General features: G+C 42.9%; 1 protein-coding gene across 2 annotated transcripts in view; it reads left to right on the plus strand.

Annotated features, from left to right (window-relative positions):
* UBE2H (ubiquitin conjugating enzyme E2 H) overlaps positions 1–7918 on the plus strand; it is a 92888-nt gene extending 84970 nt beyond the window's left edge. For both annotated transcript variants that reach the window (XM_073238469.1, XM_073238468.1), the window contains 2 exons: positions 1159–1287; positions 5711–7918. In XM_073238469.1, coding sequence (XP_073094570.1) covers positions 1159–1287; positions 5711–5835 — 254 coding nt within the window. In that variant the 3' untranslated portion in view covers positions 5836–7918. The remainder of the gene's footprint in view (positions 1–1158; positions 1288–5710) is intronic.
* Positions 7919–12203: the final 4285 nt, after the last annotated feature.

Raw genomic sequence — 12203 nt, forward strand, 5'->3', positions numbered from 1 at the left:
AGGTCCTAGACTCATCTAGGAACCATTGCTCTAGACTGAGTGGAGTAAATAATGCTGCTTTTAATGAGAAATCAGCATGGTTTGAGTATTTGTAAAATTATGTATGAATATAATCATTAACTGAGGTATGGGTGTTATAATATTGCTAACATTAATACTGTAAGATCAGGCTGAAGAATCAGTCTTAATGGACTGCATTTTGGTAAGTGCTGATCTCATCCAAGGTAAAGTAAGGGCTCTTTACTCATCATAAACCACACTTCTCAGGCATCTTGGGACCATACAGTTATGGGCACATGTAGTTTATGTTGCAGGGGTTCAAGGTATACTTCCTGTATAAAACTATGTGACTGCAGTGTTTCTGTTGTGTGTGTAGACATCATCTGTATGCCTAGCACCTTGTGCTGAATCTGGCAAGAAGTTAGTAAATATTCATTAAAATGACTATTAATAAATGCAGCGAACTGGTACTTACCTCTACGATTATGATTTTAAGTTCTCCATGTAGGTTCCTACCCTCATTATACAGAATATTGGAAAACTGGTTAAGTTTACCTCCACCAGAAAATGATGAGAGTTAAATGACAAGACCTATAACTGGGTTCAGTTATTTTAAGATCCGGTGCTTTGAATACTTTTCAAAGTAGAGATTTTCAAAGCTGTAGAAAAAGGCAGTGCTAAGAGAGTAACTGCTCATTTTGTAAGAACATAGAGAGGTGTACAGTATTGGGCCACATGTTTTAACTGATAAACAATAGATGTAGTATTTCTAAATTCTTAGTTTAGAAAGCACAGTGAATTACGGGAAGGCAGTATAGCAGAAAAGACAAGTAGTGACTCTGTAGCATCTTACTATGCTGATGGACAGTGACTGCAATGGGGTGTGTGGGGGGGCTTGATAATATGGGTGAATGTAGTGACCACAATGTTGCTCATGTGAAACCTTCATAAGATTGTATATCAATAATAACTTAATTTAAAAAAAAAGAAGAAGACGAAAGCACAGTAAAGGTCACATATAATGGAGCACACTTTTATGGGAAAACTTCCATGCAGTTAAAGATCTTGTAAGACAAGCAGTTTTGACTACTGAATTCAAAGGAATTTTAGGTGAACTTGCTTGTTCCGTATGAGACATATTTCTGTTTGTTTTTTCAGATCTTACCAATATATTTGAGTCCTTCCTGCCCCAGTTGTTGGCCTACCCCAACCCCATAGATCCTCTCAATGGTGATGCTGCAGCCATGTACCTCCACCGACCAGAAGAATACAAGCAGAAAATTAAAGGTAAGGAGGCAAATAGTTTACCTGGAGACAGAATAAGCTTGTCTCTTGGGCTTTGATCATTAAAAACCCTTCTTAGTTACTAATAACTTTTCTCAGGCCTTAAAAGAGAGCTGTGGGTTGGAGTACACTAGCCTCTAGTTCTGAGGGTCAGAGGTTGGAGACACCCTTGGAAGGCTGAACATAACTAGCAAGGAAGAAGGGAAGGAAAGAGAGCAGAAGGAAAGATGAGAAAACATAAGGCTTACCTGCTGGGTGGGAGTAGAAGGAACCCTGCCAGAAATCTCTGTGGACACCCATATAGAAACCTCTCTTTTATTTGCTCCCTATGGTCCTGTAAATTTAGAAAATTGGATTTGAGAGTAAAGTATCAATTGAAAGACATAATCTCACATTTGTTTACAAACAGTATCATCCTGGCCTTTAATTCAGGAAAGCAATTGGGGAGTTGGGAAATAATTGCCAAATTTATCATTAGACTTTTTTTTAATATGTCATTTTATCTGTTGAATTAAAAAATGCCCGACTGGCTTCCTTTCTTGGTCTCATTACTGATTTGTTTTATTTTGAGGAAGTTTACATGTAGGCACATTTCTCCTCTACTCCAGATACCTGGCCCCTATGGAATTTTTCTGTCAGAACTTGAAATGTGCTATTAAAGTGAAATGTGCTAGTAATAATAGCACTACTTTGCTCATCCTTATGACCTTGAATCCTGTTTTCCCATTTTTAAATAGTTTACATGCTGATGGGACATGGATTACATTAAAGTGAAAATATATTTGCAAAAGGAGATATAAAGCCCCACACAGGTTTACTGGTGTGCATCATATTGTACTTTTTACCTCGTGTGTGTGTGTTTGAGAACTTTCATAGTAAAAAGTGAAGTTCCACGAAGAAAAGGAATTCAAGGTCCATGAAAATAGGCCCGCTCTCTTAACAAACAGCAGGCGTTGATATTTACTCAGTTTTTAGCATGAGTTGCCCATTTGCGTGGCAGTTCAGAATGGCAACTTCTGCAAAATATTTGGCCCTCTGAGGTACATTTGCAAGTGATAGTAGAAATAATTTGCAAGCCCAGAATATACAGGTCTTCACTGGTAACTGAATGTATGACACAAATGGGAGCATTTAGGGCTATTTGTGGAACAACAGTTCTTCGTTTCTTTGTTTTCTCATTCTTCTCTGGTCTCTCTATTGTTTGGTACTTCTGTTGAAGTAAAGTAGAAATAAATTTACTTAATCCACTCTATTTAGCTCTCAGTTGCTTGCAAATTAATATCAAATTTATGTAGCAGAATATCTGCGTAGCCAAACAAATATGTATTTCAAGAAAAAGGCAGGCAGTTTCAGCCAGATAAAATTCTGAGACTATGTTAAAATTTTGACACAGGAATCACTTAACCGTGTCTGCAACCCACAGATACCTCACTGTAGAGCATATGTGTATTCCTACATTCATTATGCCTCAGCAATTTAACACTTCCCCTGTTTTAGTACATATCTGCTGTAGTACCAATTGCAAAAGGAACACAACCTGTGTTTTTATTTTAGACTGGCAAGCTCTGGCTTAAGATGTCTAGCTTTCTGAAATGTTAATGTTGGCTATCATTTTGTCTTCCTCAGTGATCTGAGATCGTGGCTGTCAGACCTCAGCTCACCCCAACTTTCTGTACTGTTTCATATATATATTTCCCCACACGTAATCTTTGTTGCATCCTGTGGGAAATAAGAAATGCCCTGACTTATTTCTCAGACTCACTCCCCCTGCCTGTGATCCTCCTAGTTAGCCCTTTCCCCTGACTCTGCGGGTCCTCCTCTGCCCCCAGACTGTCAGGGGATCCCTGTTTTGGAAGCTTGTATCTGCTCCTGTGGACTCTCTTCAGCAGTCTTACTGTTATTTCATTTTCAAACTTATCGCTTCCTTGCCTTAAACTGCTGAGGTCTAGTTTGTTCTGCCCCCTCTCCTGAATCTGTGAGCTCATTTCTTCCTGAGGATTTGAATGAACCCTTCCAAAGACCCATCTTCCTGTACCTCTCTGAAGCTCTGGTATTTCACCTTTCTGAAAATTTCTCATTCCATTCTTATATGTGGTCATTCTTTTAAGATTGATCTTTGGCTCCTCTCCTCCACCCTATGCCTTGGGGAACTTATTTACCCCTTGCAGCTTTAGATAGTCCCCTCTAGGTAGATGATTTTCAGAAATGTGTGTCTAGTCATGACCTCTCGCAAGCTGCCTCCTGGACATTTCCACACCTAACATCACAAGTCAGTGTATGTAACCTTTCTCACTGTGAACATAAATCAGCATTCATATTTAGTTGTTCTGTCTTGTCTTATAAATACTGGACTGCCTGTAGGGTGGGGCACCATTGGAGCTGTCTAAAGATACGTCACTTCCCCTCTCAAAAATCTTCACTAAGCGGCATCTTAGCCTGCTGTCCAGGGCTCTCTGTTACTGTGTGTGATGTACATCTTTACCTTTACTCCTCCGGATATACGAATATGTGACAGTCACATTGGATGAGTTTCAGGTACCCAACTATAGCTGTTTCCTTAGGGAAAGTTTCAATCCTACAGAAAAACAGAATAACTTAACCATGTACCACCATCAGCTATAGCAAAACCTGTAAATTTTGCTGTATTTGTTTCACATTTTTTTTAAAAGAAAACAAACATAGTTCTCTCAGTGTTGTGCTTTAACATCTCATCCATTCTGTTCTCCCCTGTGCTTTTGGCAAGGCTGTGCCTTTGCACTGGAGCAGCATCTCCTATGCTGCAGCTGACAGTCCCTTCCGGGGTCAGTGCCATGTGGCTGCCTGCCTGGCTCTTGCCCCAGAGTCTCTTCCTCCACGCTTGCCTCTGTGGCACTTAGCAGCTGGCTGCTTTTATCTTTGTCTGTCTCCTGCTCTTTAATGACTTCCCTCTTCGTTTCTTTATCTCCTGAAGGGCCTTGTCCTAGTAAGCACTTAATATATATTTGTTTCATTGAATATACTAAATAAGGCTGATAGTATCAAACTACAGTGTCAGAAACTGACATCAAAGCACAGCATTTCTTTCTGCAAAGGGAGAAACAAGGTAGCCAACCCACTGAAGATAAACTTCTAAGACTTTAATAAACATTTCTCACACTCTGCAAGATAAATTAAGGTAAGTTCCTACCTTACCTAAGCTTCTAGTCAGGAACATTTGAAATCTCATCATAAAATTTCATTGTAATGAATTAATAGGACTCTAAATCAATAGTCTGCAAACTTTTTCTGGAAAGAGCCAGGTTTGACTGTGTACTCTGTCACTCTTCTTTTTCTTTCTTTTTAAAAAAATAACCCTTTAAAAATATAAAAAAAAGATTCTTAGCTACACCCTTGCACTAAGCTATTCAAGTTTGGCAGTCCTCTTTGGCCATGTACCTTCCTTACCTTCCTCTCTCACTTAGTGGCTGCGTCTCTGTAGGAGGGAAAGCAAAGCATAAGGACATGAGGAGGATGTCTTTTTCTCCTGCTGGCATTCCAAACAAGTTGCTAACTGTCTTGTCTCTTCTTATTGTATATAGGCTGTTTACTTGAAAACACTATGCACCTAGAGTTTTTAGGAACAAGTCTGTTTATTCAGCAGTTGTTAAGTTTTTTTTTCAGCCAACAGATTCAGCCTAGGCTATAGCCACACAAATCTTCAGGTAAATAATAGATGGTAAAGTCACTCAGGCTAGCTGTGTCTCCAGATAGCAGCTCATTCCTAAGCAGATAGAAAGACTGTTTTTACCAGCTACTTCAAAAACCTGACAGAATCTGTTTAGACTAAAATCTATTCCTAAGATAATAGATTTGGGCTGACCGTAATTATATAACTGCAAATCTAATGATGGGGATTTCCTTATAAATTATTATAAAATCATAACTAGTCCTGTTCTATCTGGGAGGTGAATAGTTTAATTAACATAGAAAGTGAGGGTTTGAATTCCTCTAATCCATCAAGTTTGGAGGAGGGCACCCATGTGGGGAAGCCAACAGGGGAAGGGTTAGAAGGAGCCCTGGCTGGAGAACTGGTGGCTGGTGGACACCAGACGTCGTCCTGGAAGCCTGCTGGCTTTCCTGTGCTCCGCAGCAGAAGCCTGGGCAGTTGCCTGCCTCACACACACCTACCAGGGAGGTCATGTCTCTGGGAGTTCTAGGATGGTGGTGCTGTGTATCTATTCCTCTGCAAATCCAGTGTTCTGCTTTGCCTCTTTTACTAAGGGGGCAAAATGTATAAACTCCAAAGATGATTTCTTTTGGGATTCCCCGCTTAACTTTAGTAACCATAACAACTGTCATCTTTGTTACCGTGGGAACCCCCTGGGACTTGCCAGCTCTGGGGTTGCGGAAGCACATGGCTGCCTGCTCACTGCCCTTGTTGTTTTCTCTATCCCCACCCCATATGCAGAGTACATCCAGAAATATGCAACGGAGGAGGCACTGAAAGAGCAGGAAGAGGGCACCGGAGACAGCTCATCGGAGAGTTCTATGTCTGACTTTTCGGAAGATGAGGCCCAGGATATGGAGTTGTAGTAGAAAGGCACCTGCTTTTCAGAAAGACTATTATTTCCTAACCATGAGAAGCAGACTATAATATTCATATTTAAACAAAGCAATTTTTTTTATTACTAAACAAGGTTTTTATGAATAATAGCATTGATATATATATATTATATATCACCCTTTAGATCTTGATTTCTTGGTCATTTCTCAACCTGAGGTGCATAGCATATTCCCACATTCCATTTTGGTAGCAATATGCAGTCCAAATGCATGCATTCACAAGTCCATTTGGCCAAGTCAGCCTGTGTGCTACTGAACTGTCAAAAGACAAAGCGCTCTGATAGATAGACATGGATAAGAGTAAAGGAAAAGGTTGCTTCTTTTTTTGATGGTTCCAAAGAAACAAACCAAACCAGCTCTTGGACATGAAGCTAGAATAGCGCTTTTTCAAAACGGAAGGGAAAACACTGGGGAGGAAAGGCCTGCTGCTGTGGGAGCTGTTAGAGCCACCACGCAGAGTCAGAGCTGCTCCTTGCTGTGAATCCTAGCTGGCCCCGTTTCTGCAGAATAACCGTATAAAACAGGGAGCTAACTGGAGTATTGAAACGTAAAACAATTTTTTTGACTCAGATTTTAAGTACAGTTTTATATGTAGATTCCTGCCCTTCTGGCTACCAGGCCCTGCAGCCACAAGTGTTTTGCTTTCAAAGAGAACCTTTTGGAAGTGTTTTCTGAACCTTTCTTTTTCTTGGGGTTGAGTTTGTAATCCATACCTTTTTTGAGAGGACAGGACAGGAGGAGAAAAGTGGCTGGGAAGATGTTTCCTGTCAGCAGGTGCAGAGTCATACCCTCATCCTATTGCTGGCCACTCTGAGATGGCTACCCTGGACTAAGAGCTTTACTTTACATTTGAGGATGGTTGTGGGCTTGTTTGGGGTTTTTTGAGGGGGGGTGAGCGCAAATTGTGCTTAGGTTGCGGATTTAATCTTCACCTCCCAAGAGAGGGCCTCCTCCGTGGAAGGCCCTCGGTGGACCATTAGCCTTGGAGAGAAGCCCCGTCCAGTGGCTGTGGCTCCTGGGTGCTCTCATCCATGTTCTGGTTTTGTTTTTCCTTCTGCTGCTTGGCAGCAGCCTGGGCATCGCCTGCTTGTGGGAGTGGGAAGTGGGTATTTTAGACACAACACACATTCTGAATTTAAAATGAGTAATATTTGGAACAAATAAAGGTTCTTGTAACCAAAGTGACTCTGCATGGGGCAAACACAGCTTTTTTCAGTGTGTGACTGAATAGGAGGAAAGGATTTAGAAATACGATACAGTAGAACAGATTTTGAAGGAAGAAAATTTTCTCTCCTGTATATGCTACGATGAAATCAGACAGTTTATCCAGTGCCTGCTGATCAGATGTTTACTCAGCTAACCCTATATCCAGGTTGCCGGCAGAAGTGTCTTTCAAATATGAGTGTTGCCTGCTGAATGTGGAGAACTTTAGAAAGCAACTCTCTTCTTTTTTGGCCACAACCAATAGGACAATAGTAGAATTAGTCAATCCTAAAATCTAGAGACAATTTTTGAATGTCCCAGTGGGATAATTTTTCTTTCTGGTGTGTGTTTCTAGTTTAGAAGTACTATATTCCACAAGATGTGAGTCAATGAGGTTGGAATCTATCCTCTTTTTTCAAAAAGCACAATCAATCTTTTCTTTGAAAATCTGTATAAAGTACAACTTTTAGCATGATTATTTTCCTAAATAAAAAGACAAAAAATTTACTTATTTTATGTTAATTACGGGCATGAAGCAAAAGATTTTCTTTAAAAAAAATGGAAAGTGCAGTTCTTTAGGGCTGTGGTTAGTTAACCGTACTGAGTTATCTCTAGCATTTGTGGCTGTGGGAAGGGTAGTGGTGACTTGAACATGTAATGGTATACTCTTAACTCTAGCACGTTTCTTACTACTCTGGGGGAGGGAGGGTCTCTGCCGGCACTGTCTTGCTCACCTGCTGGATTAGCAGTTGGCTTGTTCTGTGACTGTTCTTGTAGGTGCGATCTAGGGTAGGCTTGAAGTGCTGGGTGGTGATTTGAGTTCAAACAATAAAAAATTGTATTTTTTCAATATTGTATAAGCAATAGTGTTCTAATTACCTTTCAGAAAAATAATGTCCAGATAACAATTGCTTTTCATCTTGTCAGAAAACCTAGTGGAACCAAGCTTAGGGAGGAAGGCATGTGAACAGTGCCACAGCTCTGTTCCCCAACTAAATCCATGTTTCTCTAACAAAAAGACATCAGTTTGCCTCCACTCGAAAACTCCAGCACTAGAAATCTGGAGGTGCATAATTCCTAGATGAGGACACTGGGGAAGATTGCAGGGGTTAAAAAGCACATCTGAGTGTGGCTGCAGAGTGTGTGTGTGTGTCCATCCCAGTCTGTGTGATGGTGTAATTAGGCTTCTCTGTTAAACATCAGAAGCTCCTGGAATTGCTCCCCAAATCACGCTGTACTCTCTGTGCAAGTCTGACTTTCTGGGTACTAATCTTGTTCTTATGAATGTTTCTGGCTCTGTGTGGGACTTCTCCTCTCCACTGGGAAATTGACTTTTGGTGAGTTGAACAGAATCCTTTCTTATGCTAACTTTTGTCCCTTCCCTGTACCTGGGAAAGGTAGGTAGTAGTAGGAGACCATACTTACAGAGGATGGCAAAGGAAGGCCTGACTGTGAATGTAAGGACACTCAGCCCCCAATGATACGTGGTTGAGTGAGGCTGGAGAAGAAGGGATGTACCAAGAGCTTTTCCAAGCTGTCTCATACCAACCGTCAACAGAGCATCCAAGAGACCCTCAGAAACACTGAAGGTTATTTCTTTGAAAGGCAGTGGTAGCAGGTCAGAGTTGATTCCAGCAGTTTCCAGTCCTTTCTTACTTAGTACCCATAGTTTTTGAAACCCTACCTGTGGTTTACCAGCCCAAGCCAGTCTTTGTCCATTTGAATGACTGAGCTCAAGCAAGATGGCCACAACACTGAGGCCTTGTGGGTTGCCTTTAGTGGTAGCCAAGAGAGATTCTGGTGTTTGTGCTCTTTTGGCTTCATACTCATTGTCCTCCTTGAGGTTACTGTGCAGTTTGAACAAACATTTTTTACTAGTGAGATGCTTTTCAGAAGTTGCCGTATTTCTTTCCAGTACCTACCATTGTTCGTCCACTTCAAAAGCTGTTCTGTTTGCCAACTGGCTCATCTAAGCTGAGGAGTGTCTCCCCTGGAAGGAACTTTTTCCCTCAAAAGGCTCCCTGAAGCCCTAGTTAGCTTTGACATTTTTTATTAGGCCTCCTATTGGAATGGCTGAGAATCATGACAGACCCTCTGCAAACCTCTGTATGTCAAATTTGTAGACACTGGGAACTATTATTTGATTTTAAATGGTGTGTGGCCCTCCTATATTCTAGGGACTCGATTAGAAAAGTGAAAGTAACAGAAATTGGCAAGAGTCTTTTTTCATCGACTTCCTAACTGGATTCATGGCCTTGTTGACTAAAATCAAATCATTTCTAATTGGTTGCAGAGACCTGCATTTCTTTGGACTTCTGAATCCATGTACCCATTTTCTTTGGCCACCGAACACCTGGGCAATCCCATTAGGGACTGGATGGAGTGGGGACCCCTGGAGGATGGGTGGAGTTAACAGCATTCAGGTGGGCTGGTTCTCCACTCACCTGAGGAAGGGCCAGGACCCTTAATTTGGCACATACCTGCCTTGGCTGTGGGCTTGGGAAGAAATGGCCATTATTTACTGATTGTATTTGGTACATATTGTGTGATACTTGAAGAGATAAAAGGGACTTAAGCCCCTAACTGAAATTAAGCTTTTACCGCCTATTTTTTCCTTGCCCTGTCTCCTCCCTTCCACCTTTCCCCTTGCATTGTGAGATCTAGTGGGCACTTACGTCAACAGGACAAATGCCTCCTCTGACTATAACCTCTTATAGTTGTGTATAATGAAAACTGTAAACTTTTTTAAAATAAAATGTGTATATACCTTGGCAAATGGCTGGACCTTGATCAATAAGATAATCCCATGACTATTTAGCTCTCTTTTTAAAAACGCTCTCTGTGTTCATCCAGCTCTGAGCAGCAGACACTGCCTTTTGAGTGAGAAGCTCATAATAGGCAGTGACTACATTAGGCTGGGAAGGGAGCATCACCTGTCGGCAGTAAGGACTAAGAGGCCCTGCCCGCAGAGTCCTCGCCTGTACCTGGAGCAGCAGGTGACCCCTGGCTGTGAACGGGGCTGGCTGAGGCTTCACTGGAGCCTTGAAAGGCTGCCTGAAGGACTGGTATAGCTAAGTAGGTGTGGCCCCCATGTTGCTGTTCAGCCCAAACCTAGACCCTGTTGACTAATGCTGAACAAAGGATACCCACTTGGCACGCAGCTTCCTGCCAGACAGGTCTGCTTAAGGAGGTACCCCTCTGTGCTAAGTGCCAACCTCAACTGGAAGGGTGGGGAAGCAGCAAGTATTGCATCAGAAATTGATCAGATCAGTGGGTTGGCCTTTCAATTCCTTTCTAAGGCATATGCCCTCAGTGGCCACCAGATGGCGACATTGCCTAGTTTCTCCAAGAAGCTGCTTGTGTTGAATTTTGTTAGAAGGCTGTTGGGGCAAAGGGACAGTTAGGGCTGTCACTCCCTTAACTCTTAACGCAGTTTTCCTTATTCACTTTTTCTTCCTTTCACTGCATCCTAAGGTATTCTCCAGGAGGTCCAGTTTTTATCCAACAGGGAGCAGGAGGGTGAGACCACGGAGGAACATTCGCTGCTGCAAATAAACACCTCACCCTCTCCTGTGGCAAGTGAACCCTCCACTGCCCTGGCCGCCTCCAGTGCTCAGAAGCAAAATATTAAACAAGTTCTATGCAAGTGGTCCTCACTGATCCCTCAGCGAAGGGTGGAAGTAGATCAAATGCTGGCACCAGTGCTGTGAGCTCCAGGCCCATCTCCAGGAACCAGCTATGTGGCCTCAAGCTCCACAGGCCTCAGGTTCATCTGTAAAACGAGGTCCCTCAACTAGAAAGTAGGTTCTGACTGACACTAGTGACTCAGAACTCCATTCAGGCTCTGAAATGCCCACACCACAGGATATAGTAGCGTCTTGAGAGAGGATAGTGTATCAACATTTAAAACACCAAAGTTTCAAGGTCAGACAGTTTCGGAACCCAAAGAGTTGGGCCATGTAAACAGTCATTCTGTCGATCCATACAAGGCCGCTGCTCTAAAGATTCCATGAGTCTCCGTGCATTCAGTGAAGCTTGGGCCCCCCTCACCCACCAGTAATCTCACTGGGCATCATTCTTACCCCTCAGCTCAGTCCAGCTGCTTCCTAAGTGGCAGGGGGCTTTGCACTGCTTGCCAGAGGCATCGCCCCTTTCCTGGGAATGGGGGCCTGGGGTTAATGAGGCATACTGTCCTGGAAAAGGAAATTGTGGGCTCAGAGCCCCAGAACTTCTACTCACCTTAAATTCTCTTGCCATCGCTGGAGGCCGTTCTCTACCCCAGGGAATGAGTTTCTGTGACATTAGACCCTGGTGTTCCCTGCTCCCCGCCAGACAAAGAGGATTTTTATGGCTCCCACAATCCCTGGCCCTGCCAAGGCCCAGGAGCTACCTGAGCAGTCTTGCTTGTGTGGAGCCCACAGTCTTCTCAGAGGCCCAGATCTCTGGAGGACAGTCACCTTGGGCCAAACCTGCTCTCCAGTGCTGCACGTAGGGTTTGTGCTCCCAGAACTTGGAACTGAAGAGTTACCCTGACAAGGATTTTCATGTTAGAAGGTAGACACAGGAGCAATTCCCCTCTTGCTCTGTGGTATGTGTGTGTGTACATGTGCTTATGTGTGTATGTTCATAATTTTTTTTAAAGGCTGGACACTTCCATGGACCTGCATTCCTCAGAGCTCTTTGATGCTCAAACTTGGCTGCTAGGCCCTGGTGTCAAGTGGTTGGGTGACAGGACCAGACAAGCTCTCAAGAAATAAACTCAACCCTTCTGGCTGCCCCGTTAATGAGAAGCAAGGAAAAGGGATGCTGGACACTGTGGCATTCAGGTCTCCCTCAGTTGCCCTTCTTGTGCCCCCTGCCAGCTAAGTAAGCTAGTACAGAGAAAGCAGCTCCCTTGAGAAGCTGCAGCCTAGTGCAATAAAGCTTTTGAAAGATGCACTACTACAGATTTTGGAAGAACTCTGTGCTGGTAGCATCTGCATTCCAGAAATATGGGAGTTCCATAATGCTCTTCTCCAGAGATAACGCCCATCAGCAGTGACTGAAGGGGGCTTATCCTAGTGATACATTGGCCCAGGAAGTCCTTTAAGAAGTGGACCAGGATTTGGTCCATTTCATATGAATTGCTTAATTAA

Source organism: Manis javanica, chromosome 6 (genome assembly GCF_040802235.1).
Source record: "Manis javanica isolate MJ-LG chromosome 6, MJ_LKY, whole genome shotgun sequence".
Lineage (NCBI taxonomy): Eukaryota > Metazoa > Chordata > Mammalia > Pholidota > Manidae > Manis > Manis javanica.